Source organism: Rhinoraja longicauda, chromosome 3 (genome assembly GCF_053455715.1).
Source record: "Rhinoraja longicauda isolate Sanriku21f chromosome 3, sRhiLon1.1, whole genome shotgun sequence".
Taxonomy (NCBI): domain Eukaryota; kingdom Metazoa; phylum Chordata; class Chondrichthyes; order Rajiformes; family Arhynchobatidae; genus Rhinoraja; species Rhinoraja longicauda.
The window spans coordinates 25,613,925-25,640,134 of NC_135955.1; the positions used below are offsets into that span (position 1 = coordinate 25,613,925).

General features: G+C 42.5%; 1 protein-coding gene across 6 annotated transcripts in view; it reads left to right on the plus strand.

Annotated features, from left to right (window-relative positions):
- LOC144590181 (A-kinase anchor protein 2-like) overlaps nt 1–26,210 on the plus strand; it is a 387,659-nt gene that overhangs the window by 213,826 nt on the left and 147,623 nt on the right. For all 6 annotated transcript variants that reach the window (XM_078394993.1, XM_078394992.1, XM_078394997.1 and 3 more), the window contains one exon: nt 11,576–11,661. In XM_078394993.1, the coding sequence (XP_078251119.1) occupies nt 11,576–11,661 (86 nt within the window). The remainder of the gene's footprint in view (nt 1–11,575; nt 11,662–26,210) is intronic.

Here is a 26,210-nt window from a genome sequence, read left to right on the forward strand (position 1 = left end):
AGAGCAACCCCCACAACTAAAATGTGGATTACGGAAATGACAGAGACCTTGCATTTGGAAAAAATAAGATTTGCCTTAATTGACAAACCTGATTTTTAAAAAAAAATATGGTCTCCATTTATTGAATTTTTAGAAAAGTAAATGGGCTTGACACAGGACTAAAATAAAAATTTAAAATTAAAAGTTGAAACTTGAGTTTAGGGTTGGATGTACAACTGTGGTTATTGTCTCCCGGATCTACCCCCTTTAATGTTTATAGTTATAACTCTTTTTTTTTTTTTTTCATTCTTCTTTATTTTTATTTTCTCTCTTTAAATTTTTTTTAATTGAAGCTATGTAAGAACTTTGTAACAAATTTGTCTTTTATTTCCATCTGTACATATGCTTTTCAAAAATAAAAAAGAATTTAAAAAAACCACATGAGAGTTAGTAAGCAAAGAGGATCAAGAAAAGCAAAAGATCTTAACTAGTCGAGGGGTCTTTGAGCTTTCCGGTTAATAGGATCCCCTCCAAAGCATTGGCAGGCTTCCATGAAACACCTGTGGATATTGGCACACTCCTATAGTCACCTACCAAAATGAGAACACTGCTGCAATCCAAGGATTTATTTTGAACTGCATATTCACAGCGGCAGCTCTAACGTGTCAGTAATGCCCTGGATATGAGTAATACTGAATTCTAGTGTCTTTAGAGACATGGAACAATGAACAGTTACATTGAACATAGAATACAGCACATAAACTTCACCCCACAATGTCCTTTACGAATATGACATCAAGTTCACCTAATTTCGCCTGCCTGTACATGGTCGATATCCCTCCATTCCCTGCATATCTATGTGCCTATCCAAAAGCCTCTTAAATGCCAGTATCTGTCTCCACCACCACCCCCTGGCAGCATGTTCCAGGCACCCACCACCTCTGTGTAAAAAAACGTGCTCCATACATATCCGTTAAATTTTTCCCCTCTCACCTTAAAGCTATGATCTCTAATCTTTGACATTTTCACCCTGGAAAAAAAAGGTTCTGATTGTTTACCCTATTTATGCCTCTCATAATGCTCATCCTCCTATCGAGTTGTCCCTTAGCATCTCTTCTCCAAAGAAAGTAATCCAAATTTATCCAACCTCTACTTACAGATAATACCTTCCAATCCAGGCAGCATTTTGATAAACCACTTCTACACCCTCACCAAATCCTTCACATCCTTCCTGTTATAGAACGACCAGAATTGCACACAATACTCCAAATGCGGCCTATCCCTATAAGTCATAAAGCTGCAACATGACTTTCTGACTCTTATATTCAATGCCCTGAGATATGAAGGCAAGCATACTTTATGATTTCTTTACCTCTCTATCTACTTGTGTGGCCACTTTCAGGAAGCTGTGCACCTCGACTCCAAATCTCTCTACACATCAATGCAGTTAAGAAGCTTGCCATGAACTATATACTCTCCACTTAAATTCAACATCCCAATGTGCAGCACCTCACACTTACTCCGATTAAACTATGTCTGCCAATGCACTGCCCATTTCTACGGCAGATCTATATCTCACTGTCTACTTTGACAGCCTTTCTCACGCTCTGTGACTCCAGCAATTTTGGTGTAATCTGCAAACTCACTCATCAACCCATCTACATTTAGGTCCACATCATTGATATCTATCAAACAACAGAGGTCCCAGCACAGATTCCTACAGAATTCCACCGGTGACAGACCTCTGGAATAACACCCTCCACCACAACCCTCTGCCTTCTATGAGTAAGCCAGTTCTGAATCCAAATGACCAAGTCACTGTAGATCCCAAGCATCTTAACCTTCTGGATCAGCCTACCATGAAAGACTTTATCAAATGCCTTACAAAAATATATGTGGAAATCTACTGCTTTACCCTCGTCAATCACCTTTGTCACCTCCTCGGAAACCTCAGTCGAGTTCATAAGACATGACCTGCCATGGACAAAGCAGTTTAGCCCCATATCTGAGGAAAGATGTGAGAAGGTCCAGAGGAGGTTTACAAGAATGATCCCACAAATGATTGGGTTAACACATGATGAGCATTTGAAGGCACTGTGCCTGTACTCACTGGAGTTTAGAAGGATGATGGGGGGGACCTCATTGAAACATACCGAATAGCAAAAGAACTAGATAGAAATGAGAAATAATTTCTTTAGTCAGAGGGTGGTATATTTGTGGAATTCATTGCCACACAAAGCTGTGGAGGTTTAGTCAAGGCGGATTATTTTTAAGGCAGATATTGACAGATTCTTAATCAGTAAGGGTGTCAGGGGTTATGGGGAGAAGGGAGAAGATTGGGGTTGAGGAGGAAAGATAGATCAGCCATGATGGGCCACATGGCCAAATTCTGCTCCTAGAACCTATGAACTATGACAAAGCCATGTTGACTGTCCCTAATTGGCCTATTCCCTTACAAATAAGATTAAATCATATCCCAAACAATCCTCTCCAATATCTTCCCAACCACTGACGTGCGGCTTTGAGGCCTATAATTACTTGGATTATTTCTACTTCCCTTCATAAATAAAGGAACAACATTGGCTACTCTAGTCTTCCGGGATCTTTCCTGGTGCCAGAGAAGATACAAAGATCATCAGGGCCCTGCAATCTCCTCTCCTGTGTCTCTCAATAACCTGGGATAGATCCCATCAAGCCCTGGGAATGTATCCACCTTAATGCTCTTCAAGGGCCCCAACATCACCTCGTCATATCATCATATCATATCATATATATATACAGCGCAGAAACAGGCCTTTTCGGCCCACCAAGTCCGCGCCGCCCAGCGATCCCCGCACATTAACACTATCCTACACCCACTAGGGACAATTGTTACATTTACCCAGTCAATTAACCTACATACCTGTACGTCTTTGGAGTGTGGGAGGAAACCGAAGATCTTGGAGAAAACCCACGCAGGGCACGGGGAGAATGTACAAACTCCTTACAGTGCAGCACCCGTAGTCAGGATCGAACCTGAGTCTCCGGCGCTGCATTCGCTGTAAAGCAGCAACTCTACCGCTGCGCTACCGTGCCGTCTTTGATTTCAAACTGCCTAAGCACATTAGTATTCCCCACACCAGTCTCATTGTCTTCTGTCCTTTTCCTTGGTGAATATAGTTCAAACAACAACAAGAACTGTTCCAAAAATAAAACAAATGATTTGTTAACAATAGGAATGAGCATTTACATTGTATATTAAATAATTTATCCCAGGGCTTTTTTCCTTGTCTTTAACCCCAATAAAATATATGGCTGCAGGTATGGTGTGGAAGAAGTTGAGAGGGTTTTTTTTTAAATTTAGAGATACAGTGCAGAAACAGGCCCTTCGGCCCACCGGGTCCGCGCCGCCCAGCGATCCCCACACACTAACACTATCCTACACCCACTAGGGACAATTTTTACATTTGCCCAGCCAATTAACCTACAAACCTGTACGTCTTTGGAGTGTGGGAGGAAACCGAAGATCTCGGAGAAAACCTATGCAGGTCACGGGGAGAACGTCCAAACTCCGTACAGGCGGCGCCCGTAGTCAGGATCGAACCTGAGTCTCCGGCGCTGCATTTGCTGTAAGGCAGCAACTCTACCGCTGCGCCACCGTGCCGCCCAGGGGAGCAGAGGGAAGGGCGTATTTGTTTATGATGCTTTAGTCTGACCGTCATGTGTATGGGGCAGGGTTGATAGAACAGCTCAATAACTTTGCATTCAAGTAACTCAAAATTATAGAAATTAATCTGATCTGGTAGCGTCCAATTCTATCTAATAATTTAACTCTTGTGTTTACTCCAAGCTTGTGACTTCCTTTATTATCAACTCCAATTATTTAATTGCTTACAGCTCCTTCATAGAAACCTCTGTACGTGAAATTCCAAATCAGTGCAGAAGATGATCTCCACATAATCAAATAGCAGTGGATGAGGCTTCTGAACCCATTATACCAGAGCTAGCTTTTTGTAGGAGTTACCAATTGCTATTTCTGGTAGCGATTTTCTCCAAACAATTATTTGTCAAATTCCTTTCAGTCTGATATTAAATCCAATTCTGGCTCATAATAATTCACTGTATTTTTAAATTAACTATTCCTATCTTTGTTCTTTTTAGTTGTCTATTTTAAATTTCAGTGTGCTGCCAGTGGGAACAATTTGCTCTCTTTCACATGTGCCACCATTTTGAACTCCACTATTAAATCCTCCCCTGTGAACTTCTTCCATGCAACTTCTTCCATGCAGCCCCATTTTCTCAAGGCTTTGGACCAAATAATATTAACCTCTCATAAAGACGAGCGAGCCAGGGGAAGGCGATCAATGGGTTGATGGGGGTTAGGGGATGATAGCGTTAGAGTGTGAGGGAGGCTGACATGGGTATAAATCATCAAGATGAAGAGAACTGAAAACTCAAATCCCCCAAAACATCAACCACAGATGCTAAAAACCTGAAGTAAAAACAAAAATCGCTGCAAAACGCTCAGCCGGTCAGGCGGCATCTGTGGGAAGAGAAACAGAGCTAGCGTTTCAAGTCAAAAACCCTTTGTCAGATAAAGGTACAGTTCATTTTACTGCAGTGTTGCTGGTTGCAACATTATTCCTTTAATAACACAGCATTGATGCCTGAGGAGATTCATTGAGGTGGGTCTTGACTTAATGTGAAGTGGATGAGAACGGCAGAAGAAGCCCATGTGAGATCAATGAGGAAAGGTATAACTTGGTGTAACAACTCAGTGCCGGCCCTTCAACCCGATCACAGGGGCATGTGCGGTGGGGGTCAAAGGGTTGCAAGGAACTCCTGGTGATCATGAGAATAGGCATGAAGTCACGGACACACTGAGGAACAGGACCTGAACAGTGCCCCCGAATGGTTAATAAGTTTAAATTAAAAATAGAAAATGCTCGAAACATGCAGCAGGGCAGACACAAACTGTGGAGAGAGAAACAGTTAATGTTTCAGGTTGATGTCCTTTTATTAGTTCCCTCTGTTTCTTTCTCCACAGGTCCTGCTTAACCTGAGGAGTACATTCACATTTTTCAGTCTCGATTTCATACTTGCAGCATCCATTTTTCTTGTTTTTTGACAATTTTACATTTCTGCACACATGCCTGATCAATCACAAATTAAGATCTGTCCCCCTGGATGTTTGGATGGGGCGATTTTAAACTCCGTTTTATTTAGACTGCTAAATAAGCAAAAGCTCATCCACTTCAGTTAGTTTTTGACTTTCAGCCTGGCTGACCCCTCTATTAAACAACAAACCACTGGAGGAATTCAGCAGGCCAGACAAGCATTTGTGGAGGAAAATAAATAGACCATGTTTCACACGAGGACCTATCTATCTTCAGTCTGAAGATTCAGTCTGTTCCCTCCACAAATCGCCCCATCCTTAGAAGGATGAGGGGGGATCTTATTGAAACATATAAGATAATTAGGGGATTGGACACATTAGAGGCAGGAAACATGTTCCCAATGTTGGGGGAGTCCAGAACAAGGGGCCACAGTTTAAGAATAAGGGGTAGGCCATTTAGAACGGAGATGAGGAAGAACTTTTTCAGTCAGAGAGTGGTGAAGGTGTGGAAGGTGTGCCTCAGAAGGCAGTAGAGGCCAATTCGTTGGATGCTTTCAAGAGAGAGCTGGATAGAGCTCTTAAGGATAGCGGAGTGAGGGGGTATGGGGAGAAGGCAGGAACGGGGTACTGATTGAGAGTGATCAGCCATGATCGCATTGAATGGCGGTGCTGGCTCGAAGGGCTGAATGGCCTACTCCTGCACCTATTGTCTATTGTCTATTGTCAAATATGCCTGGTCCTCTGTTCTTTCATCAGTTTGTCTTTTTTTGCTCAAAATTCTTATTGAAACATATAAGATTATTAAGGGATTGGGCACGCTAGAGGCGGGAAACATGTTCCCAATGTTGGGGGAGTCCAGAACTAGGGGCCATAGTTTAAGAATAAGGGGTAGGCCATTTAGAACGGAGATGAGGAAAAACTTTTTCACTCAGAGAGTTGTAAATCTGTGGAATTCTCTGCCTCAGAAGGCAGTGGAGGCAATTCTCTGGATGCTTTCAAGAGAGAGCTAGATGGAGCTCTTAATGATAGCGGTATTTATTCACAAAATGCTGGAGTAACTCAGTAGGTCAGGCAGCATCTCGGGTCGAGTCAGGGGGTATGGGGAGAGGGCAGGAACGGGGTACTGATTGTGAATGATCAGCCATGATCACATTGAATGGCGGTGTTGCCTCGAAGGGCCGAATGGCCTACTCCTGCACCTATTGTCTATTGTCTATTCCAGCTTCTGCAGTCTCTGACATCCTCACTATTCCTTCCTTACAGGCTGCGGCTCTGTTTTCTACCAAAAAGAAGGCCGATAGGTGACCTGAAAGAGATGCTTAAAGTTATGATAGTAGAGAGTGACACAGTGGTTGTTAATGAACTGGTATCCAGAACCCTTGACCTTTGGATCTGGAGTTCTGAGTTCACATCACTGGAGCATCATTAATGATGACCATCAAACTACTGGTATCTTATAAATGTACACCTGCCTAATACTTCCCCAGGAAAGTCAAATACCATCCTTACCTGATCTGGCAATATGTGACTACAGCCTCCAACAATGTGTTTGGCTTATAACTGCCCTTTGTAATTACCCCACTACCGATTGTGGAAATTGACAAAGACCCCAGAGTCAGCAACATCTTGGAATGAATTTGGATTTTAAAAATAGCAAATTAATATTAGGCTTGTATGCACTGGAATTTAGGATGAGAGGAGATCTTATCGAAACATATAAGATTATTAAGGGGTTGGACACGTTAGAGGCAGGAAACATGTTCCCAATGTTGGGGGAGTCCAGAACAAGGGGCCACAGTTTAAGAATAAGGGGTAGGCCATTTAGAACTGAGATGAGGAAAAACATTTTCAGTCAGAGAGTTGTGAATCTGTGGAATTTTCTGCCTCAGAAGGCAGTGGAGGCCAATTCTCTGAATGCATTCAAGAGAGAGCTAGATAGAGCTCTTAAGGATAGCGGCGTCAGGGGGGTATGGGGAGAAGGCAGGAACAGGGTACTGATTGAGAATGATCAGCCATGATCACATTGAATGGCGGTGCTGGCTCGAAGGGCCGAATGGCATCCTCCTGCACCTATTGTCTATTGTCTAATATGTTTCCACTACATCGGTTTACTTTAGTTTAGTTTAGTTTAGAGATACAGCGTGGAAATAGGTCCTTTAGCCCACCGTGCCGACCAGCAACCACCCGTACGCTAGTTCTACCCTGCATGCCAGGCACAATTTACAGAAGCCAAATAATCTACAAACCTGCAAGCCTTTGGAATGTGTGAGGTAACCAGAGCAGGCGGAGAAAACCCACGCAATCACAGGGAGAACATGCAAACTGTGTATAGACAGCAACCAACGACAAGATCAAACCCGGGTCTCTGCCGCTGTGAGGCAGCAACTCTACCGCCATGCCACCAAGATTAAGAGCCATAAGGTTGGTACAGTGGCACTGCTGGTAGAGCTACTGCCTCGCAGTGCCAGAGACCCAGGCTCAATCCTGACATCAGGTGGTGGAGTTTGCACGCTCGCCCTTGACCGAGTGGATTTCCCCCAGGTGCTCCTGTTTCCTCCTACATCCCAAGATGCGTGGGTTTGTAGCATAATTGGCCTTTGTAAAATTGCACCCAGTGTCTAGGGAGTGGATGAGAAACTGGGACAACATTGAACTAGTGTGAATGGGGACTCACTAAATTTAACTAAACTTAAACCCACCATAAGACATTTGCAGGAAAGGTCTTTCTCCAAGTACATTTGCAGTGTGAAATTCTCATTGCCCTGAGTAGCTGAGGCATCTATGGAAATAAGGGAAAATCAGGGAAGAAAGGAAATCAAATGCAAGATGAACGGGTAAGATGGAAAGATATAGGTGATGGATTGTATGGAGCAACATCACTGGAATGGACCTATTTTGGTGCTGGGCATTCTGTGTGATGTGATGCAAAGGTTTCCATAACTTGCTATGACCCAGTTTAGAGGAAAGTGTTTAGTTTGAATCTGCCTGGCAACATGCCTCCACCAATGTTCTAACATATACAACACAAGTACAAAGATCCCAGGGCAGCTATTAACCAGCTCCTGCAGTCTGCCAGAACAATAGAGGCCTCTCTCTGTTCAGTTCATTGCACACCGTTCATCATGAGGGAAGCTCTCCTTCAGTTAACAGATGGCACTGGAACCTGCTCCCAGCTCCCTCTTCTGCCATGAGGGTGGGAGGTAAGTGTCAAATGTAACTTGAGTCACAATATCCTGGGGAGAGATTAATAAGAGTAGGTGTTACCTCATCCCATCTGCTTAACTCAACAGGAGCATTTGGTTCTGGATGAGGGCAGTGAGTTTCAGAGTCACTTTCGCTTTCGTTCAGTGTCTGCTGCCCAGGGACATCCAACAACTTTAGATTGCACCAGTTTGCACGTTTGGCGTTCAAACTCCCCCCTCTCTCCCAGATCTTCATCTTGGAGAAGATTCGATTTGTGGCTTTTCACACATCCCGCTCATTTACTCGATGAATTTGAAGTTCATACCTGCATCCTGAGAGGAAGTGGTGGGAAGCTGTGAGACTTGTCAATGTATATGCCACCTGTCACTGCAGCAAGCCAAGGAGACAGACCAAGAGTGAGAGTGGGGAAAACTCAACGAGGAAAGAACAAAACATGCATTTTTATAGGTCTTCAGGATCACAGTATTTTCTGGTTCACGTGTTAAAGAAACGTCACTAATGTCCAAACCGCAGAAGACAATCTGTACGTGGCAAGATCCCGCCCAAACAAAAATAACGTGGCAAACTGTTTGAGTAATGTTAGGGGTCGGGGGTAAACATTGGGCCAGGAGCAGTTTAATTCCCTCACTCTTTGAGTAAGTGCCACTGAATATTATTCAGACTTCTGAGTGGACAGATGGAGTTTCAACTTAATATCTCATCCAAAAATAGTGCCTCCAAGAATGCTGAAAACCCTTGTCGCTACTCAGTGTGTTGGCCTTTGGAGTCAAGTACTTGAGTGTCTGCAACCTGCCAGCGGACAAAAGTGGTCCTGACTCTAAATACAGCTAAAGCGACAATGTTATTAAAAATCAGATGCATTTAGATGCTACATTTATTCCAGCACTTGCCCAACAAGTTATTGGATTGGTGGCTGGTCTGCTGGCCAGGAATATCTTTCATTTAAAACACCAGTCTGCAATTCTTTTGTTTTTGTTTGGCAGTTCAGACTCAGCGGGTCAGGCAGTATCTCAGGAGGACATGGATAGGCAATGGTCTTGGTAGCACAATTTTAGGGTAGAGGGAATTACTTTGCATTCTGATTCTTAGGTAGCCTTTCAGAAAGTGCATTGTAGGATTATAGAATCTGGGCCCAGTGTATGGTAACTACTGGTGACGCAAGGAACCGCAGATGATGGTTAACAAAAAAACCCACAAAGTGCTGGAGTAACTCAGTGGGTCAGGCAGCATCTCTGGAGGAAATGGATAGGTGATTTTTCAGGTCAGGAGACTTTTTTAAACCTCTGAATCTGAAGAAGGATCCCGACCAGAAGCATTGCCTATCCATGTCCTCAGAGTCTCTTGCCCAGAGTAGGGGAATCAACGACCAGAGGACATAGGTTCAAAGTGAAGGGGAAAATATTTAAACAGTTGAGTGACTGGGCAAATGGAGTTTAACACGAAGTGCAAAGTCATGCACTTTAGTAAGAAGAATCAAAAGATGGTTTATCTGATTGGAAAGAGGCAATAAATAGAGTCATAGAGTGTGGAAAGAGGCCCTTTGGCTCAACTTGCCCATACAGACCAAATTGTCCCATCGACACTAGTCCCACCTGCCTGTGTTTGGCCCATTTCCCTTTAAACCTGTTCCATCTATGTACCTGTCTAATTGTTTCTTAAACATTGCAAGAGTGCCTGTCTCAACTACCTCCTCTGGCAGCTCATTCCATACACCCACCACCATTTGTGTGAAAAAGTTACCCCTCAGATTCCTATTAAATCTTTCCCCCTTCACCTTAAACCTATGTCCTCTGGTTCTCGATCCCCCTACTTGTGACGTTGGTGAGACCGCATTTAGAATATTGTGTTCAGTGTTGAGCACCATGTTATAGGAAAGATATTGTCAAGCTTGAAAAGGTTTAGAAAAGGTTTCCGAGGATGTTGCCAGGACTAGAGGGTGTGAGCTATCGAGAGAGGTTGAGTAGGCTGGGTCTCTATTCCTTGGAGCGCAGGAGGATAAGGGGTGATCTTATAGAGGTGTACAAAATCATGAGAGGAAAAGATCGGGTAGGTGCCCAGAGCCTCTTGCCCAGAGTAGGAGAATCGAGGACCAGAGGACATATGTACAAGGTGAAGGGGAAAAGATTTAATAGGAAACTGAGGGGTAACTTTTCCACACAAAGGGTGGTGGGTGTATGGAACAAGCTGCCAGAGGAGGTTGAGGCTGGGACTATCCCATTGTTTAAGAAACAGTTAGACAGGTACATGGTTAGGACAGGTTTGGAGGGATATGGACCAAGTGCAGGCAAGCGGGACAAGTGTAGCTGGGACATTTTGATTGCCGGTGAGGGCAAGTTGGGCCGAAGGACCTGGTTCCACACTGTATCACTCTATAACAGCAGCAGATTAGCATGAGAGTTCCAGTACTCACTCCAATAGCTCGCTTGTGAATCAGGACCATTTTATTGGATTTTTCATTTGTGGGATCTGGGAATCATTGACATGCCCAAGGTTATTGCCCTTGAGATGGGGGTGGTGGAACCCTTCTTGAAATGCAGTTTAGTTTAGTTTAGTTTAGTTTAGTTTAGTTTAGTTTCGTTTCGTTTCGTTTCGTTTGCATCAACCAACAATTACCCTTACACTAGTTCTATCCTACACACACTAGGGACAATTTACAGAAGTCAATTAACCTACAAACCTGCATGTCTTTGGAGAGTTGTAGGAAACCAGAGCACCCGGACAAAACCCACATGGTCACAGGGGGAACATACAAACTCTGTACAGACAGCACCCATAGTCTGGATCGAACCAGGTCTCTGGCACTGTAAGGCAGCAACTCTACCACTGTGCCACCCACCTCCTGCAGATGGTGTTCCCATGTTGCTGTCAGGTGGAGTGCTCAAGCATTTCGATCCAGTGATAATGAAGGGAGAGCATTATATTTTCAAGTCAGGATAGTATGAAGCTTAGATGGACACCTGCAAGAGGTGGTATTTCCATGCTCCTGCTGTCCTTGTCTTTCTCGGTGGTAGGGACTCTGGGTTTGGAAATGTATTCGACCATACATTAACATGACTTTCTCTCTACAGTCCATCATATTGTCTCTGCAGCAAAAGGAATCCTCCTGTTTTGTTAACCCCCAAAACCATGCAGGACTGGGAAAAAAATGTTTACATTGGTCCTCTCAAATCCAAGAGAAATGGTACCCATGGGAGAAGATAAATGAACAACGTCTCCTCAGAAGTTATGTAATGCCCTGACTTGTGCCATCTGTTTGAAATGAATTTTGGTTGAAAGCTTCAATTGTTGCTTTTTTAGGGACAGGGGCAAGCAACGCCTTCCAATCCAAAGAGCTGGATCAATCGACAGAGTTTGGCATCGCTGGAACGCAACAGGTCACAGTGGTGAGTCACATCCTACCTTAATGCACGACCTGGAGATCTTTATATCTCATACCTCGGCAGTGGCCACATGAGACTGGGCTGATTTGCTGTGGCTCTTAGTAGATCAGTGCAACCAGGTGATAATAGTTGCTGATTGCCACGAAATGCAATGGAACAGATTTGTTTGGGTGGGCGGAGAATTTGTTCCATGATCCGGAGCCTTAAAAGAGCGCCGCATTAATCACTGAGATTATGTCCATACCCAGCCATCCTGAAGTCTGTGGACACTTTTCTTGCAAATAAAGAAATTTCGAATGAAAGCTGCAAGGGGGCAAGTTATTTTGCAGATTTAAAATGAAGTACCTCAACTGCTTCAGAGTAAATGTTCTTCTCTCTCCATCTTCAATCTCTTATCATTTAGTTCTCAGCCTTTTGGCAATGTGACCTATGTTTAGACAATAGACAATAGGTGCAGGAGTCAGTATCGCCATTCAATGTGATCATGGCTGATCATCCACAATCAGTACCCCGTTCCTGTCCTCTCCCCATACCCCCTGACTCCGCTAGCATTAAGAGCTCTATCTAACTCTCTCTTGAAAGCATCCAGAGAATTGGTCTCCACTGCCTTCTGAGGCAGAGAATTCCACAGATTTACAACTCTCTGAGTGAAATGTTTTTTCCTCATCTCCGTTCTAAATGGCCTACCCCTTATTCTTAAACTGTGGCCCCTGGTTCTGGACTCCCCCAACATTGAGAAGATGTTCCCTTGATTTGATTCTGCATTCACCACCAGGCCCTCATTGGTACAGGTCTTGTCCTAAGTCAGAAGATTGTGGAATTCAATCTCACCCCAGATACCAGAAAACAAATCTAAGTGGTACTAAAGGAGAATGCTACACAGTTGGAGGTGCCCTCGTAGTGGCTTGGCCTATTCTCTAATTGTACCATGTTGATAAAGACTAGGAAACATGTTTCTCGGACAACAGCCACCCCTCAATCTACATCACTTAAACATGCCGGGCAAGTTTGGGTAAGTTGCTGAGTGGAAATAAACACACTTTAAAGAATACTTCATTGAAAACATGGCACTGTATTCTGAGGATGCAAAAGGGAAAATATAAAGTCTGGACATTTTCTCCAGCCTATTGACTTCCTATAAAAGCTTAAAAATAAGTTAAAGATTATTTTGGGGGAATGCCTAAATAAGGTAACTTCTAACATTGGAACGGATGATTTAACCTTTGTCTGCCATGTAATAAACCCATAGATGGTTTTTAAAGATCGTGTTTGCAGCTTTAGTGCCAAGTAAAACAGAAAACAACTCTTCATCACATGTGAGTGTGGATTTAAAACCTTTACCTATTAAAGTCTTAGTGCAGAAAAGGCTGACGCAAGATTTAATAAAGTTACTCAAAGTTATGACGTGTTGTGATTGGGTAACTAGGGGGAAACTATTTCTTGCTGGCAGGAGGATCAGTAATCAAAAGACACAGATCAAAAAATAATTGGCAAATGTTCCAGAGTTGGATGGAAAATGAGGAAAAAATATTTTACTCAGCTGCAATACACTGGAATTCGCTGCTTTGAGGGTGCTGGAAGTAGATTCGATGGTAACTTACAAAAAGTGATTGAATAAGAAATTATTTTGGGAAAAAAAGGAGCAACTAACTGGATAGAGCTTCTCAGGGACACAGTGTGAGCAAAATGGAATGAATGGTCTCTGGGTGAGCTACATGTTTTCATATTTCTACTTGGATATCATTCCAGGTTAATAACCCTAGAAACCATCTTATTTCTGGTGTGGCATGTCCTTTTCCAATGAAGGTCACATACCTTTACTGTTTTTAGCAGTATTATGGAGTCATGGAGTTGTACCAGATAGAAACAGGCCCATCGACCAAACTTGCCAATGCTATCCAAGATGACTATCTATGATAATCCCATTTTCAAGCATTTTGTCTATATATCCTTCTTTTCCTTTCCTATCCAGATTGCCTGTCCAAATGCTTTTTAAGTGTTGTGAATGTACCTGCCTCTATCAATTCCTATGGCAGCTTGTTTCATATAACCACCATCTTCTGTGTGCAAATCCTGCCCCTCAAATCTCTGAAATGCAATTAGAACTTAATGAAACAATCAATTACTGTCAAGTGCTGAGCAGTGTGAGGAGTCTGGGCGCCACAACTCAGGAAGGATATGTCAGTCCTGGGGGGAGTGCAATTTAGATTTACCACCAATACACCTAGGCTCCAGGGATTAAATTACATGGAGAAATTATGCGAGGGAGAGTTGTATCCATGGAATTCAAATGGTTAAAGGATGATTGAAGTAATCAAGATGGTATGGAAAACAGATAGGATCGATGGGGAGAAACAACTTCTGTTCACTGGGGAGAATGGCGCCAGGGGGCATCGTCTCAGCATTAGGACCAGGCATCACAGGAGTAAAGTTAGAACGCATTTCTACACACAAGAGGATGGCGGAAATTTGGGACTAGCTTTGAATGGCCTTTCATGTGAGGACAATTACTAACTTAGAAAATGTGTTTATCTTATTTTTTTGTTAAACAGAGGCATTAAGGAATATGGGAGACGTGTTAGATAATGTCATTAAGACACATTTAGAAATATATAGTCTATACTGTACAGTCAATGGACTGGAGAAACTATACATTCATTCTTCATGTATTCATTCATACGACACTTGCATCCCTTCTTTCACCACCTGAGCTGAATGCAGGATTTAGTGCTGCTGCCTCACAGCTCCAACGATCCATGTTGGACCCTGACCTCCACTGCTGTCAGTATGAAGTTCACTCAATCTCCCTCAGTGATCCCTATGGGTTTTCCTAGGATACCTTAATTTCCTTCCTCACCCTGAGGACATTTTAGTTGGTAGGTTAATTGGCCACTGTAACCTACCCATAGGTGTGTGTAAGATAGGAGAATCAAGGTGGAGTTTACAAGCATAGGAGCGAAATAGGTTGCAGGGAGGTTATTAGCAATCTCAGAACCTGCATAAAATCAATGGACTGAATGTGTTGTAAGAATAACACATGAAATGTGAAGGAAGTTCCAAAGTGTTTTGCGCTTACTTGTAAAAGTGTAGCCTATTTGCATACAGCGTACAGTTGGTTTGTAGATCAGCCATGGTTTCACTTAAGAAGGTAAATGGCCCACTTCTGATCCCATGTTCTGATGTAAAATAATTTGGTTTTAATTCAATAATAGGCCATTTGCTGATTAATCCAGTGAAATGTGCGGATGATCCTAGATTCATGAATCTGGACCACAGTTGCCAGCTGACTTGAGCATGGAAGCATATTGTTCATTCAAAGCAAATCACAGCTTGGCCTCTTAATCTCCAAAGAGCAGCCAGCAGCAGCTAATGGAATTCAGGAATAATATGGCAATCCAATGTACTTGAGATAAGCGATAGGAAACCTCTGGGATGCTAAAAATACCAGCACATCAGTAATGCAGTGCAAAATAGGTCGAACTGGATTCTTTTTCTTAGATAAAGCTGTTTCTCCAAATATCTATGCAATGGATTAAACAGAATAGTCCATCATGTTAATTGAGTTTCGGTTAGACAGTGAGTGTGATGTAAAAACATTCTACATTTTACTTATGTCAAATGTATATCCAATTAGATTTTGTCTATTTTGCTACCTAAAGCATTAATATCTCTGCAGTTATGATTTCAGTGCTATTTGTGCGTGGATAATAGTTTACATTTTATAAAGTAATTCTCTGGAGGTGACTCAGCAGGTCAGGCAGCATCTCAGGAGAGAAGGAATGGGTGACGTTTCGGCCCAAAACGTCACCCATTCCTTCTCTCCTGAGATGCTGCCTGACCTGCTGAGTTACTCCAGCATTTTGTGAATAAATACCTTCGATTTGTACCAGCATCTGCAGTTATTTTCTTACACTCTCTGGAGGTGAGCTTCACATTGCCTATTGAGAAATGGATGATGAACCACCTTCTTGAAGCAGTGTTGGTCACATAGTCAAGGCACTCCCACAGTGCTCATAAGTCAAAAGTACCAGCAACACGATGGAATAATGATACCTTTTTAGATCAAGATGATGTGTGATTTGAAGGGGAACTTGCAGGAGGTAGGTTTCCACAAATTGCCTGCCCTTGCTCTTGCAAGAGGTGAAACTCCAGCTGCCTGGTGTTGATCTTTCACCTCTGCCACAAGCACTAGCAATTGTTTAGCTTAGTTTAGTTTAGAGATACAGCACGGAAACAGGCCCTTCGACCCACCGACTCCGTGCCAACCAGCGATCCCTGCACACTAACATTATCCTGCACACACGAGGGACAATTTACAATATTACCAAGCCAATTAACCTACAAACCTGTATTCCTACGGAGTGTGGAAGGACACCAAGTCCTTCCAGGTGAGACAGAGGTTCACATGCACCTCCTCTAACTTCATCTATTGCCCACTAACTCATCTTGGAGCCCAGTTGCATCTTCATCACTAATCACATGCCCACTTAGTGTTGTGTAATCAGCAATCCTGCTGGTGTTATATTTTAACCACTTTCCGAAATTGTTGATATAGATTATGAATAATTGGAGCCCAAGCACTAATCCCTGTGTACCCCACTTGTAACAGCCAGCCAATCCATTGTTTCCTCTCAGTTAACCATACTCGTAACAAACCCCATAAGCCGTGAGCTCTGAGTTCACTCAGGAAACGTCTGTGTGGTCCTATACCAAGAGTCTGGCAAAAATCCAATTACATGCAATCTATACTCTGCTGGTCATCCTCAATGAATATCAATACATTATACAAAGATAGACACAAAAAGCTGGAGGATCTCCAGAGATGCTGCCTGTCCCACTGAGTTACTCCAGCTTTTTGTGTCTATCTTCGGTTTAAACCAGCATCTGAAGTTCCTGCCTACACAATACATTATACAAACCTGATTTCCTTTTCATTAATTCACATTGAGTCTGCTTAATCATGATATTGTAAATGCCTTGATTTAACATTGTTTATTATGGATCGCAGCCTTTTCCCAAGTGAAGGTCAAGCTAACAGCTCAATAGTAATCTGTATTCTGTTTCCTACTTTTCTTAAATATGTGTGCATTGAGATCTCCCAATTTAGGACATTAATTCCTCAAAATGCAGTCAAAAAACATTTTATAAAATGGCAACGTATTCAATATTACAAAAGATTTTTTTGCGATCTAACGTGACACACTTCAACATCAGATGTAGGTATCCGTAGAGTGTGAGCTGGGCAGCAATACAAAACTAGGAACTGGAATCTGCCATCCAGCCACTCAATGCTGCTCCAGCACTCAGGGATCAGAGCTGATTCGCATTTTAACCCCATAACCCTGCCTTGCTTCCATAGTCCTTTGACCTTTGTATTTTTGCATGGCTCATATCCTTAATGCCTTTTCCTAGTGACACACATTTCCCTTATCCACCATACGGAGCTCTTTTGTTTCTAGTGTTGGTTTCTCCGCCCTTAAGTCTGTCCAGATCTCTGTGCACCTGCTTGCAGGGCTATTAAGAAAGCTGGGGCACAGTAATCACCAGGCCAGCTATATGTTTAAAGACATCGGTTGAGCCAGTTGGGGTTCTGAGAAGTGACAATGACAAGGTGCATGTATAAAGTGTTGCCAAGCGAAGCCTCCTGCAGCTGCTCTTTGCTTTGCTGCCAGAGGGGTCCAGACATAATAGAAAGAGCAGCCAGATGTTACAGATGCAAGGAGCCATAGTGCTACAGCTGGAAGGTTTGCATTAATATGGCTACAGGCATTAGTGCTACTCATTGTTCACACCTCATTCTAACCATTGTGCAAATGATCATTCACATTTCCAGCATCTGCAGAGAGATTTTTTTTAATTAAAATAAATCTGTATATGAATTAATTTCTTTTAAAGACAATACAAATGATAAAACAAGAGCCATTATCTGAATGTTCTTTTGCTTTATGGAGAGTCATAGAGTTCAACAGCACTGAAAAAGGCTCTTCAGCCCAACTTATCCATGTCTTCCTGAGCTAGTCCCATTTGCTTGCCCATATATCCCTCTAAACCTTTCCTATCTATAAACCTGCCCAAACATCTTATAAAACATTGTAATTGTAGCTGGCTCTACCACTTAATTTGGTAGTTCATTCCATATACCCACCACCCTCTGTGTCTTGCCCCTCAGCACCCTTTTAAATCTTTCCCCTCACCTTAAACCTATGACCTCGAGTTTTTAACTCCCCTGCCCTGGGAATAAGACTATGACCATCTTCCATTCACCTCTATACATTTCATGAATTTATAATTTATTATAAGGTCACCCCTCGGCCTCCTTCGCTCCAGGGAAAAGGATCCCAGTCTATCCAGTCTCTCTTTACAACTGAAGCCCTCAAGCTCCAGCGACATCCTTGTTAATCTTTTCTGCACCCTTTCCCAGCTTAATCACATCCTTCCTACAGTGTTGCGACCAGAACCGCATACAAAACTCCAGGTGCAGTCACACCAATGTCTTGTCGAGCTGCAACATGACACCTGAAACACCTGTACTCAATGCCCTGCCCATAAGTATAGAAAATAACTTCCATTTCTTCAGCAGTTTTCGCATCCCTTCCAGAATGCTCCGAATCATTTTGTCTAACTTTGTCTGCCAAGTTGTTTCATGTTTCTAAGCTGTGTCTTAGTTGATGGCATTCACATCTCTGAGTCAGAAGGTTCTGTATTCAAATCTTGGCACTCCGAAGTAATACTGGGGGAGTGCTGCCTCCTATATTATAATGAAACACTGCCAGCTCCGAAAGGTACCATTTGAAAAGAGAGTATTGGACTTTGCGTTTCAAAAGATGATTGAAATAACGGATTTATTCGTTTAGTTTAGAGATACAGCGTGGAAACTTCGGACTACCAAGTCCACGCCGACCAACACTAGTTCTTTCCTCCACACTAGGGACAATTTACAGGAGCCAATTAACCTACAAACCTGCACGTCTTTGGGAGGTGGGAGAAAACTGGTGCACCTGGAGAAAACCCACGCAGTCACAGGGAGAACATGCAAATCAATACAGACAGCACTCGTAGGTCAGGATTGAACCCGGGTCTCTGGCGCAACAGTCTACTGCAGTGCCACTGTGCCAATTAGAGACATAGAGCGAAACAGCCTAGAAACAGGCCCTTCGGCCCAAGATGCCCACACTGGCCAACATGTCCCACCTGCCCGCGTTTGGTCCATATCCCTCCATCCCATCCTATCCATTGTGCACAGCACACTCCCACAGCATGATAATGATCAAATAGAGTCATGGAGTCGTACAGCACAAAAGCAGGCCCTTCAGCCCAATGTGCCCAAGATGTTCCATCTACACGAGTCCCACCTTCCCATGGTTGGCTCCTATCCCTCTAAACCTTTTACTTTCAACCATAGATGTTTCCTATTAATGATTGGGAGATAAGTATTGGCTAGGATGCCAGATTCTTCAAAATAGCACATAGAAGAGCCGGTAGATGTTTCTCAGTATTACAGGTCTTCCAGAACCTTCTGAGTAGAGATCATTGTTCTACCAACTTAGATCCGGTTGATCCACATGGAAGAATTTGACAGACAATGTCAATTGAGACAAAAATATTAGGAGTCATTGCAATCACACTTTGATACTAAACTGACCTAATAATTGAAACTAATAACAGTATATTTTTAATGGATAAATTTATAAGCACAAGCCTTTCCATCAAAATTACACCTGTGCCCATTTGCCTTGTTTTATGCTTTAATATTTGAAGTGAATTTTAACTCTAGATCCAAACTTCTGGACTTTGTCCCAACAAAGAGCACCATTTCCATGTTTTACTGTAGCTGGTGAAGTGACGAGATATGGAGCACCATTTTAGCGTCAAATGTTACAACTATGAAGGTCAAACAACATAAGAAAAGAGACATGAGCGATACAGCAGGAAGGGAATTAAAAGTATAGAGGTGGGAGGTTACGAGGCCAAGATTATAGACATTACATGTCCAGTTACATCCAGACATGCACAACCTTTGAAGTCTCCCATCTCTCATACTAATGTTAGAAACATCGCAGGACATTCAAGCCCACACGTCAGTGCTAGCACTTTGAAAATAACAGTTCATGCATCCACCATGCTCATGAACATTTTTCCTTAACAGTTTGGATACCATCGATATTTGAAATCTGATATCCCTGTTTTACAATCAACGACCATGTTAAATCTGCCATCCTGCAAGATCCGGTCACACTGGCGATCTATGAATGAAAAGATGAACCACTTTATCCCTTAACCGGGCTCAGAGATGGGCTCCACAATAATCCTTAATCTAAGTTAAAATCACTTTGCTCCTCTGTGACCGGGAACAAGTACATCTTAATTCGAGGATGGTCCCTAGATACAGATGCAGGGTCTGAAGAAGGGTCCCAACCTGCAATGGTGCCTATCCATGTTTTCCAGAGATGCTGCTGGACCTGCTGAGTTAGTCCAGCACTTTGCATCTTTTTCTTTGTAGACCAGCATCTGCAGTTCCTTGTTTCTCCATTAACCCTGACCTGTTGCTTCCCACTAAGGTTGCACACTGGCTGCACTGCCTTCTTGTTCACATGAATGCTGCATGCAGACATCACAAGCCATGCTGCACAATGGCTTCTCAGCTCAGCAGGGGAATCAACATTGTGAGTGGTTCGCACCACTTATAGAAAGATGGCATCTACCCTGCACCCTTTAAGGGGAAAGTTGCAGCGGGTTCTGACAGATGACCTCGAATTTATTCTGACCCACGGCCCATTGAAAAATGCACAACATGGGAGAGATAAGACTGCACTGTTCTTCAATGTACCAAAGAAGGCCTCAGAGCAGGAGGTAGGGAGGGATGGGAAGCACAGATGGGCTCAAGGCCCTCCAGACACTGCAAAAAAAGTGGGAGGAAATGGCTGTGAAAACCAGCGTGAGGAATAAAGCCTCGTGGGCCTGGATTCAGCACTGGAGGAAGTAAAGTGACCTTACAGATGTGGGCACGGTCAAGGAATGCATCTTCAATACATCCCACAACTGCATCAGATACCATTCAAGGCACCACATCTTCATCACTCTGCTACTAACAATCTCGAGCAATTAGTTCTTGCATCTAACATTAATATCTTCCACCACACACTCAGACACAAGCAGAGGCTAACATTTTGTGACCACTTCAGCTGTTGTAGTGTCCAAACAATAGATGCTGTGATCTAAATTGTCCAACCATTTTGTGGTGAACCGATGCCATAACAACCAGAACAAATTCAACCAGTACTCCCTAGGAGATTGCTCAATGATCTCAATCAAACCTTCCACGTGGGTCTGCTAGGCAATTTATCAAAAGTGGTACCCCTTTTGGCTGAGATGTCAAATGGAGACCCATTCTCCCTGCTCTTCTGCTTTAGGTAGATGTTGAAGATCTCAGAAAATTCTTCCAGTGTCTAACTCAAACTATATCACTCAATAAACTTTGCCAAAATTATAATACCCATTTTTCCCAGATTTCATCCATAAATACGCCTGTAAATTGCTTTACAACATTCCAAGATTCTTATATGTGTGCAGTATTTTCTTTTTCTCTTTCTTTCTTTTAGCCACTTTCTATCCTTCCCTCTTTCCCCCCATGCGTCTCTTTTGTTGCTGATTGGATGAATCTGTGCGTAAATGGGTTGATGCACTTGATTACACAATAAATGTAGCTTATATTTATGGTGCCTTTCAAGCCCTAAAATGTCTCAAGGTACATCATTGATGGCACATGGATACAAGTTATTGGAGAACAATTGAATTACTTTGAAGTCAAAACTACCTGTTTTCCGACTAGAAAGTATGGGGAGCAGTGAAGAAGAATCCCAACCCAAAACATAGCCTATCGATTCCCTCCACAGTGCTGCTTGACCTGTTGAGTTACTCCAAAACGTTCTCATAAGTTCATAAGTGATAGGGGCAGAATTAGGCCATTCGGCTCATCAAGTCTACTCCGCCATTCAATCATGGCTGATCAATCTTTCTCTCTCAACCCCATTCTCCTGCCTTCTCCCCGTAACCCCTGACACCTGTACTATTCAAGAAGAACTTTCTGTTCTACTCTAGAATGAAAGTGTTGTATTTTTGGTCCTTTTCAGTTGGTCCAAAAATGAATTATAACCATTGATGAACATCTGAAGGGTGATCAAAGTTCGAAAGTAGGAAGCATTTAATTTATGCACAGTAAAACTCCCAGATATGGCAAACACGATAGCATCCGATAAAACTGTTTTAATGCTGTTCATTGAGAGATAAATATTAGTTATAACGTGGGTTTAGCTCCCTTGCTCTTTTTTGAAATAGCATCCAACAGGGGAGCACACCGGGACTTGGTCTGGCATCTCATCCAAAGGACACTATATCCAGTAGTGCCGCACTTCTTCTGTGTTGTGCTGGACTACGTTTTTGTGTTCAAGTCTCTGGACCAAGTCCATTTGGAATGAAGTTTCTGTGTTCCACTTCCAGTATGTGGTGGTGCTTCCCTGTTATACCCTTAAATTGATACTGGGACAATGTGACCTGAATCTTTGGAATCCTCCAATCTTAGAATGAAGGATTTTGGGTGCCACCCGGCAAGATCAACTGCAGTAAAATAAAGCCAGTCAATGCACCGTAGCCAGCATCATTTCTCAGTGGCCAGAGCGGCACACTGTGGCATAGCAGTAGAGATGCTGCCATACAGCACGAGAGACCTGAATTTGATCCTGACTACGGGTGCTGTCTGTGCAGAGTTTATCCATTTTCCTTTTGACCGCATGGGTTTTGTCTGGGTGCTCCGGTTTCCTCCCACATCCCCAAGACGTGCAGGTTTGTATGTTAACTGCCTTCTGTAAATTATCCCTAGTGTGGAGGATAGAACTATTGTACGGGCGATCGTTGGTTGGCACGTGCTGAAACATGGTGGGCCGAAGGGCCCGTTTCCACGCTGTATCTCTAAAACTAAAAAAAGCTCAATTAATGAAAAAGCTGGTTTAGAAGCAAGTTTGAGGGGACGTAACTGGACGATTACTGAACAGGTAACTGGGCGGTTATGGTGGCGCAGCAGTAGAATTGCTGCCTTACAGCGAATGCAGCGCCGGAGACCCCGGTTCGATCCCGACTACAGGTGCTGTCTGTACGGAGTTTGTCCATTCTCCCCGTGACCTGTGTGGGTTTTCTCCGAGATCTTCGGTTTCCTCGCACACTCCAAAGACGTACAGGCATGTAGGATAATTGGCTTGGTAAACGTAAAAATTGTCCTCAGTGGGTGTAGGATAGTGTTAATGTGCGGGAATAGCTGGTCAGCGCGGACCCGGGGGGCCGAAGGGCCTGTTTCCGCGCTGTATCTCTATCTCTAAACTAAAATCCATTTCAGGTGACCTGTTATCCAGCGTGGCAAGGTTTCAGATAACAAAGAGGTAAATCTATTGCACAGGTCATTCGGAGGCCGGAAACAGATCCTCAATATTCTGGACCCTAATAATCAACAAGTTTAATAATTTATTAATTTTAAATTAAAATAATATTAATAAAATAATAATTAATAATTTAAAACATTAATGCCGTTAATACCGATTATTGTCAAATAAAGTGACAGCGTTTGGGGAAGTAGGCCTGCGGCTTTGACATGATCAGGCCTCTACACGGTTTTAGTCATCAAGCAGTTGTTGCCAGCACCTTCTCAAGGACAATTAGGGACTTGGACAACAAATGCTGATGAATAATCTCCCGTCCTTTCTACTGTGCAACTCTGCTGCAGGCACATAATCACATAATCACAACATTCCTCAACCACCAAAGAAACAGGTGCCATTAACAACAGTTAAAGTTGTAGACAAATATCGTGGAACAAACTAAAGGGTTCTTCAGAAAGTAAAGAACTCTGGCTTCAGCACTACATGTCTGGCAAATTGTGGGAGAAATTTGCATGGAATTTATTGCACAGAAATCGACCGCTTGGACTAATAAGTCTTCAGCTGGCATTTATGTTCCACACATCCCAATAATTTTATCTCTACTATCAACATAAGCTGTATTCCTGGACATATCCTCTGGACATATTTATCCAGCTTCTCATTTAATGCATCTATTTAATTCTGTTCTATCATAGCTTTAGGAATGATTTCCATACTCACGACTGCCGCTGTGACTCCTGGATTCCCTGTTTGAATTGTTAATGTCTACTTTACTCTTGATATATTCCAGCAAGCAGAAAAGAGGAGTTAAGGATTAAAACCTGGATATGTGAATATCTTTGTCCACCCGTCTGCCTATCAAAAAAAAGCTTCACCTATACCCACCTCATCCTCTTTTCCAGCTTTCTCCCCCCCCCCCCATTACAGTCAGCCTGAAGAAGGGTCACCACCAGAGATGTCACCTGCCCATGTCCTCCAGAGATGCTGACTGACCTGCTGAGTTACTGCAGCAATCTTGCATCAACTTAAAATGCTGGAGTTACTCAGCGGATCAGGCAGCATCTGCCATTTCTTGTAACTCCATGTGAATATCTTACTTGACAGGGGGAATGAATTGGCATAGTGATGATGCCTACTTGACAGGGTCTTGAGAACTAGGCTTGTCCCAGGACAGAGTGAAGAAAATGAAGCTTAGATCGAAATGCATTTGTGGGGTCGCTCTGTGTACTGTGTTTCAAGAGTGGAGGGAGAAGTATCAATAGGAGGAGGCTAAATGGAGATGATTACCACAGAGCTTGAGGTATATTTGGTGGTTGGACCTGCAAGACATGTTCCTACTGCTGTTCACCCACAAGTACAAGAAGGACCTAATGTAGTGAGTACTTCTCATCTGCTTTTACCTACCGTGCTTCCTTGGGCTTGAGAACCACACCTTAGATGCATTAAAACTAAAGTTCTATACAAATGGAAGCATACAATTTTCTCAACAGCAATTAGCAATGGACAAGTCTCCTGACTGTCCTACCTCCATTAAAATCAAAAATGAAGGTGGGTTGACACCAGATTTTAAACATTTTCAATTCTGTCTTATTATCTGGTTTAAGCCCTAAGTTTGAACTCCTCATTTGTCTCACCATTCAATTCCTTCATTATTTTAACTGTCTCTGTCTCTGTATATGGCATGTGAGTCACCATGTGGTATTTACATCTTTGAATCAGGATGTTGTTTGTTCAGGCTGAAACTTGGATGCGCAAATATAAGCTATTGTTCAAGTTCAGTGCTAACAAAATGCTGCATAAACAGAGTACCTTCTTTCCGATGACATAAAACATTCAGCGATACCATTGCAGGTAAGTTAATTCATCGTGTTCTGGCCAATGAAAATTCTTTAATCAATGCTAGCATTCAAAAGATAAGTGAAATTATTATTTAACTCATAGCTGACTTGTTGCATATTTTTGCTGTAATTCTTACATTTCATAAAGTGTCTAATTGATTGGAAAGTGTTTTGAGATACCCTGAGGTTATTTCTTATCCTGCGGTTATCTCTTATCCTGTGATGATTTCAAGAACTCCAGGAGTTCTGTCGTTCATGTTGATTATTTGGTAAACTAGTTAGGAAACAGAAGTGTTTGGATTTCCAAACACCTGCACAAATGCCACTTTTGCGCTAGTTCGTAGCAATCTGCTAACTTGAAAATATAAACACAAATTTGAATTAGTTAACGATGTGTCATACGTTTGAGCAGAACATCTCCCCAAAAAATAAAATGAATGTTATTTATTCAATTGTTTCCTGCCAAAAGGTTATTTATGAAATATTCATGGCATCAGCTGGAGCTGACACCCAGGGCCCATTCTTGGGATGGCAAATGTTCAAAGCATTGATTCTGTAGCCTAATAGCTTTAGACAAGCATTCAAGACTGCTACTAAATGAAGCAAAGCCTGCAGGCAAATTGCCGCAGTGTACAACTGGGAAACCACACAAATGGAAAAGGTGGGGCTGGTGAAACTAGAACATTAAATAAATTCTGGGTCAATGTAAAACTGTGCATAATTCACAAATAAAACTTGAACTACAAAACTGGTGACCTGTTAAAACTAGAAATATAACCAACCTACAGAATAACAAAATAATTGATTATGTTCAACAGATTGAACATAATTCATAAACAAGGTGTTCCATTTATTTAGAAATGCAAAACTACTGCGGATGCTGAAAATCTGAACTAACAAATGAAAATGCTGTATGTGTAGGAAGGAACTGCAGATGCTGGTTTAAACCAAAGATAGACACAATAATACAAGTATGAAATAGTATATCATATCTATGCACTCATAGTTTTATATGATACTCCGATCTCTTTCCACTGATGCTGCCTGACCTCTTAAGTATTCCAAGCATTTTTTAGCTTTAATTTATAAAATACTTCTAACAGAGCAAAAACATCCCAAAGAAATTCACAGAAATATCAGACGAAAGAAAATTCTCTACATATTGGCCTCAAAGCGCTTAAATTTTCTTCCCAAACTCTCTCTTCTTCTCCTTCCTTTTCAAGGGGATGGTGAGGATTTTAGCAACAGATGAGTTGAAACCAGTGTGCTGTTGGTCAATGTTACAAAA